The following is a 7,526-nucleotide window of genomic DNA, read 5'->3' on the forward strand; positions in this document are numbered from 1 at the left end:
AACCGTCTTAGAATTTGAGCAGAGACTAAAATATCGCGAGGTCCTATCAACAAAGATGAACGGATTCAAGTATATGTTGCACCAGATGTGTTAACAGCATTACACTAATGGTAAAAGGAGGTACCACTCAAGTACCATGTAAGGATTGAAACGCCTATGCAGTTGATCACCTGTGGTTGCCTTCCTCAAATGGCGAGCGCTGTTCTTCTGGATGTCGTCGCCAGGAGGCGGATGGGGAGCGGCGAGTTTCGCTCGGTCTCCACCACCGATGCCCGGGCCCCCTGGGTGGGGGGGCCCTGCGGTGAACCAGCACACGCGAGCTCCGGTGTGGGTATGTACTTACCCTGGAGAAAAGAGAGGAGAAGGTGGGTTATTCGCTTTACAGTCCCTCTGCGTTAAGGTTACAAATAAACCCACAATCTTCTCGACTAGGCACATACCGTTTTGATTTTTTGCGCACTGAAGTGCACAGTTTGCACTCATTTAGTATCCACATTCAATCCATTGTACTTGGGGCAGTGGAATCTGGATAATGAACCGACTAACGGATCAGTGACCTAAAGTTCTCAGAATGCCCGGTTTAATAGAGAAGATTTGAGAAAAATCATTCGCCTTATTTTCAAGAAATGATGATCACAGTTTTTTAAATTCAATATGGTTGGTACTGTCTTTTTTATATTAGCGTTGCTAGGTATGGTTTCAAAAGAGAAAATAAACTAAATTAAATATAATGATACTCATTGCTTTATAAAGCAATTGGAAATAAATTCCCATTCAAATAATGCCTTTTTTTGACATTTATGACAAAAGTATGTAATCCAGGTCAAACTTACCCACGTGTGGTTTATGAGGAGTAGAGTGTGAAAGTCCAGATTTACGCTTTGAGGGAATCAGTTTCAGCAGAGGGAGATCTTGTTGCCAGCATAACTCAACAAGTCTCAGAAGGCCAGGAGTCTGCCGGAAGTCGAGGCATTGGATAGCCCAGGAGCGCACCGGACAAGCTCTTCATTGACCACATGTTCTACATAAACAGTGATTCATGTTACGCGAAAGGTACTCATTCACGGAAGAAGGCAATCAAATAAATAACGCCAACAATTGGGCCTTTTGTTTTTTGTTCGGATTCACATGTTAAATGAGCCATTCATCAAGCAAAACGCCTCTCAACAAATCCAGTGAGATCTGAAAAAGCCAAATCTATTCCAACTCAGGCCTCATAACATGCCTGAGGAGAGGGAGCGGGAGAGCGAATGTTAATGTAACCGTGCGCTTAGCAGCATGGGAGAGAGGATGATGATGAGATGATGATGATGATGATGATGATGATGATCGGCTGAGGCAAAAAGCCAAACATTGGAACATAGTTTGACACTCACAAAGCAATTACTGTCTCCCTCGTACGCATCAGACACGTGTCTTTCTTGAACACTGCATGACGGCCACGGTCCAGACGCGATACAAGTTCAGCTTACTGGAACGCCTCCAACAGAGGACTTATCATTTGAAATCCAGACCATAAGCAGTACTCGGTTCTGGCTCGGAGTTGTTTTTTGTTTTCGTTTTTTTCTTCAGACATTAAAGAAACAGCATAGATCTTCAGTTGCATATCTGTATGCACTTTCCGGACCGGGAAATACAGTGACCAGGGACACATATTGACCCAATTGAGATGATGAAATGTAGTCCCCGATGACTGTAGCAAGCAATTATTTAATTGAAGATTATGGTTTTTATGTTACAATATGCAAATATTAAGGCTAATATGCCATCCATTTCCCGAACAAAACATTGACCTTAGTTAGAGCCAGGTTAACATTCTTGTATGATTTTGTCGTGACATTTAAATTGAAATGTTTACGCAGGGAATATCTCTAGTAATCACTCTAAATTACTGTTAAAAAGTGGTATTTGTATCTAATAAAATAGTTTAAATGTGTAAGATAAACACCTTTAATGTGAATTTGGGTCTTTTATTTTCCTTAAACTGACAGTAGACATGTTATCGGATGGGACAATCAACCGCAGTGTTCGTGCACCTTAATGAATATTATCTGAATGTGTGTGTGTAATGGTGTGTCAAGCTCCAACAGCCCACAGCGACCGACAGTGGCGACCCCCAAGTGGAGCGGGAGGGGCCGTTGCCCTGAGGGACGGGCCAAGGGGTCTCTGCTGAAGCTCACGAGCCAATGTCCAGTCAGTTCATGTCGACTCTGTGCACGGGCTGAAGGAACCTACGAGGGAACACAAACCACGCTTTAAGCAAAGACAAACTCACGTGGTGTATTTAAACCTTTGAAACAGCTCCATTAACTTTATTCAGACTAGAGGGGAAGGTGGTGATGCTCTCTACGTACTTGCAAGGGCTTCAGCATCCTGAGCGGCCTGTGGCGCCCTTGTTAGTCCGTTGCGCGGCGGCCCCTTTAGACCAAGCATCTCCTGAAAGACACACCGCAAAAACGAAAAAAAAGTGGCTTGTTCTTTGATGCTTTCCCCGAGTCAAAAGTAAATATGAGAACAGCATTCTGTTTTTAATTCTCCCTACATGCTGGAAACTAGGGCTGTCAGAAACGTTAAACATTTTTATCAGATTAGGATCACAGCTTAAAAATTAATTATCATGATATCACCATTCAACATGTCCAAAATTGCCATTTCTTTATGGTATTATTGTTGTAGGAGATGGACAAGTATGTAGTGGTTTATTATAACATTGTTCTGTGTGCCAAAATGAAAGACAGCCCACACACCTATCAATCATGCAAACCCCGTGGGTTTTATTCTTACGTGTGATAGAAATCACACGTATGTGATCGATGTATAGTAGAGAGTGATACACAGCAAACGTATTCCTCCCGTCCGGACTTCCTGCGAACGACACCACGCCGTTATCTGATTCTGATCTGCCAGGAAGACATATCAACAGATGTTCTATTGACGAGACAAAGTTTCTCAAAACCGTTTTGTCGTTTGGTATTCCCAGACCAAGTGACTGCTGAAAGTCAATCTACTAACAGCTGGCTGTGTAATCACTCACGCGCGAGTTGGCCGGACTTTATTTTGCCTTACTCAACATAATTTTTCATGGGGGGCTAAGCCATTTCTTGGTATGGTATAGCCCTACCCCAGCCATACCCTGGGCGCTGCCACCTGGTGGATGTATGGGGCGGGCATTTCGCGAATGCGTTAATATTTAACGCAATTAATTCAAAAAATAAGTTACCGCAGTTAAACGCGAGAAGTTTAGACAGCATTACTGGAAACAAAGTATTTTCTGTTTGCTAATACACTCTTTATGCCTCCGTTTTCCCTGTACCACCTGGATCTGTTTTGGCAAGTGAGGTCCTTGGGCCCCTGAACACGTAGCTCTTTGGCGATCCCCTCGCAGCTGGAGCTCGTGGACCCTGAACATGCGTACCGATGTTAATGAGGGCCCACGCAGCGGCTTGGGGGCGCAAGGCTCAGGGACATCGAGGGACTCCTTCAGGGCCTGGAGGTCTCTTCCTCCAAACACGTGTCCACCACGTACAGGAAAATCAGAGGGGGCCCGTGGGCCGCGCTGCAGAGAGGAGGGACACCATTGAAGTTCCACACACTGAGGAGATGGCAACTGCTAAATCTAGAAGGTTTCTTTTTCTTATGTGGAAAACAAAAAGTGCTGCCTGAATTAATTGTTTGGTGTGCTCGTGAATATATTACCTAAGTGGAGTATAACCATATTACTCGCATGACAAGCATATGCATTATCATGAAGGCCCACACACAATAGTAATGAGCCCTCTTGCGGTGCAATGCCCACGGATGTGTTTGTATAACTAAAGACGATAGGACAAATATTATATATTAGCCAAATATATGATTGGAGATTTGTTGTTCGCCACGCTGCGTCAGCTTTTCGACACTCTCTTTTTCTGTTTTCACGCTCATGGCCTTTCTCCATGGAGATATTTTCTTGCCAGTCACTTCCTTTACCTTAGTTGGAGCAATGGCATCTATAATTTACATTTTTGAATTAAAATGATCTACTAGCTCATTTACTGAGATATTTGTAGGGGCAAGTGTGTAAGAAAAATTCTGAGTAAACATTTCCCTAGTATTTTTAGTTAAATATCGCTTTGTGGTTACCTCTTTTGGAACATTTTTGTGAACAGAAATAGAGCTCTCAAAGAAAACACAGGAATGATCAGAGAGTGCAAGATCAGTCACCACAACCTTCGAGATATTCAGACCCTTTGAGATAATTAAGTCCAGAGTGTGCCCCTTATTCTGCGTCGGACCCGTCACATGCTGAGTCAGTCCATAGCTATCAAGAACACAAAACAGTTCTTTAGCCCCTCTGTCCTGGGGGTTGTCAACATGGATGTTAAAATCACAAACAATGACTAGACGGTCAAAGTCAATACACACTATAGACAGCAGTTCAGTAAAGTCATCAAAAAAGCTTGCACAGTATTTGGGTGGTCTATAGATATTTAGCAACAGAGCTCGAGAGGAGCATTTCAGCTGAAGGGCCACATATTCAAAAGAAGCAAAGTTCCCATAAGATGTCTTCCTGCATTGAAGGGAATCATTGAACAGAATAACAACTCCACCTCCTTTCTTATGCATTCTTTCCTGACTCATAAAACTGAAGTTGGGAGGGGTTGATTCGATAAGAACAGCTGCACTGTTATTTTGTTCAATCCAAGTTTCCGTTAAAAACATAAAACCGAGATTGTGCTCAGTGATAAAATCATATATTTAAAAAAGTTTTTCCTGCCAAAGACCTGACATTTAATAAAGCTAGTGTACGTTTGTTGAATACACCATCAGTCAGATTTTTTGTGGCAAGCTGTGGCTGACATGGAATCACTGCTAAATTTGATAAACTCACACAAACGTTTTAGCGCTTCCTGTGTCTAAGCTGATTCACCGCTCTCAATCTATTACCTATCAACACAGATATCGGCAAAGCTACTGGCAGGCAGGGCCCCGGCTTGTCCTGGAAAGGGTTGAGAGTGCCATACGCCCTTGAGCCTGGACCCAGCACATATCAGTAAGAGTTTGCTGCGTTTTGTACACACACATTGTAACACCTTTATCTGGAGATTCAAGATCTTTAAATGATATAATCCCTCGTTTTTACCTCTGCATGAGTCCCAGTGGCATACACTGTAGCTCCCTCTCTCACCACCACTGGGGTGTTGGTCATACACCTCATGACTTTAGGAGCGGCACGGTACTGAAGCAGCTTCTGTGAAATTAAACGAAAGGAAACAAATGATAGGTGTGTGGAAGAGTCAGGAAGTAAAACAACTTTCTTTCAGATGTTTGGAAGCATGCCAGAACAGCTTGATTGAACCTAATTGGAGATTGAGAGAGGGAAAACAAATGATAAGATAACACAATAATAAACAACAATGATAAAACAATACAACAAAGAGCACACTACTAAGTCATCTAGTGAAACTTCTAAAACACACAAACAGCAGATTTTTTACAGAGCAGGAATGATGGTGACAGATGCCGACTGACCTTCTCTATGGAGCTGATGGTGACGCCTGCTGCACACGACACTATGAGATGACGGTCCTCGATGTCTGGCCCAATCTCATCGAGAACGAAGGGGATGATGTGGGGTTTCACAGCCAGGAAGAGCACATCACTCTTACTGACGGCCTCTTTGTTGCTAGTTGTCATATTCACCCCCATTTTCTGCAGATGAAGAAGAAAAATAAGACAGTGATGGTGATCAGAGAGGGTTATAAGAAGTATGAGGGGAAACAAAATGTCCACCAAAGCACGCTCGAACCAATATTTCCATTTCCATTTTCAGACACCCCACACACACACAACTAAGTAGAGTTGTATTCTCACCCTTAGCCCCGATACAGTGGGCAGCTCTAAGTCTGGGGAGCTGGCTGTGATCCTATGAGTGGCAATCACACCTTAGGATGGAGACAGGAGGAAGTGAGCGTTGAGGATGTACAGTGAGATGGGAAATAACACATTTAAGATAAACCCTTACATTTCACATGGTACAGAAGGAAAAAAACCTGATGATTTGCTATTCAGAGTGAATACATACAACTAAAGAAAAGTGGCAATCCAAAGAATGTGTGTATAGCAGGGGTGTCCAAACTACAGCCCAGGGGCCAAATGCGGTACACGGGACATTTTGAATCGGCCCTCAGCAAATTCAAAAAGTATAATTGAATACGGCCCACAAATGAAACTTGAGCTTTTCTTTTATTGTACTTAAAAAAAGTGGACACCCCTGGTGTATAGTGTTGTTGTGACTGCAACTTTATTCAAGCCATTAGTTTACATGGGTGTAGGATTTGACTAAGTGAATTAAGATGCAGTTAATACAGGCAAATATTGCACATTAAGGAAAGTGCCAGTGGCCTCACCTGCAGCTGAGAATCCTTTCACAAGTGCGTGAGCCAGCTGGCCCGCTCCAATGAACCCAACGCTCATCCTGCCAGATGATGTGGCGCCTTTGACCTGTCAAAACAGAAAGCTGATGCTGACTGCTATGCATTTCAATCAACAATCCCCACCAAAATGGTAATATGCATTTCAAATCTCTACTTTTGACTAATTATGAATCCAGTTTTTTTTAATCATTGAAAGCAAAGAGACATTCTTGTCTTGACTAGTGATGATGCAATCTGAGGAGAAATCCTGGAGCTGGTCCACAGACAGGGAATGATGAATCCCCTCTACTGACACCCTGGCAGCACCCATGGGAATGTCACTGAGATAAGGGCTTATGTACTGATTTACAGCTGTGTATTTGATATGTATTTTTTGACAGCCAATCAAAGATAATTTTAAAAAATGCTTACAGGATATAAATACCCCAAACCAAACCCTCCAAATAAAACAAACAAGAACAATAACAAAAGTATACCATATTATAGCAACATAATCACAGCTTTCTGATTATGTTATTGATGCATTTAAATACAATACATTTCACCTGTAACAGTCTTATATTCGTAAACAAGCCGTTGATAACATTAGCTCTTTTGTTTATGCAGATGAAGGATGATAGCACTTCGTAGCTAGCTTACGACAGGCTAGCATGCCGGCTAGGTAAGCTAGTTATCACAGCTGAAATGAACGAGAAATAAGACACATTCATTTAAGAGGGACATATTTATCTTTACCTAAATGTTCCAACTGCGGCTCCTGAGTTGACAGGTGTGAGTCAACGACGGGACAGTTATGTGCCGGCGATAGAAAACAAAACAAGTAAAACTTTCTGTGTCAACGTGTCTTCCTCTTTACTCTGTTCCAAAATGTGCTGCATATTTACAACGGACAGCGATACTGGCCAATCACGGCAGAGACACGCGGACCTCCTGGCCAATGATAACTTAGATCTGGCATTTGGGCGGGGTTTGTAGTCCGTAACGCCCAGTTGCATCAGTTTTATGGACAGTGACGCTCCCGGGAAAATGTGTTGTATGTTATTGCAACAAATCCCAGTACTAACACTAGCCAACTTAAAATGGAAATAATAATGTCAATCCCAATGTTTC

General features: G+C 42.6%; 1 protein-coding gene across 1 annotated transcript in view; it reads right to left on the reverse strand.

The window, feature by feature from the left end:
• LOC104950019 (pyrroline-5-carboxylate reductase 1, mitochondrial) overlaps positions 1-7,276 on the reverse strand; it is a 15,685-nt gene extending 8,409 nt beyond the window's left edge. The window contains exons 1-5 of the mRNA XM_010776463.1: positions 7,152-7,276; positions 6,390-6,483; positions 5,854-5,924; positions 5,512-5,691; positions 5,123-5,230 (exon numbers count right to left, since the gene is read on the reverse strand). Coding sequence (XP_010774765.1) covers positions 5,123-5,230; positions 5,512-5,691; positions 5,854-5,924; positions 6,390-6,456 — 426 coding nt within the window. The 5' untranslated portion in view covers positions 6,457-6,483; positions 7,152-7,276. The remainder of the gene's footprint in view (positions 1-5,122; positions 5,231-5,511; positions 5,692-5,853; positions 5,925-6,389; positions 6,484-7,151) is intronic.
• Between the last annotated feature and the right edge of the window lie 250 nt (positions 7,277-7,526).

Source organism: Notothenia coriiceps, unplaced genomic scaffold (assembly GCF_000735185.1).
Source record: "Notothenia coriiceps isolate Sejong01 unplaced genomic scaffold, NC01 NC01_scaffold00017067, whole genome shotgun sequence".
In the NCBI taxonomy this organism is placed as follows: domain Eukaryota; kingdom Metazoa; phylum Chordata; class Actinopteri; order Perciformes; family Nototheniidae; genus Notothenia; species Notothenia coriiceps.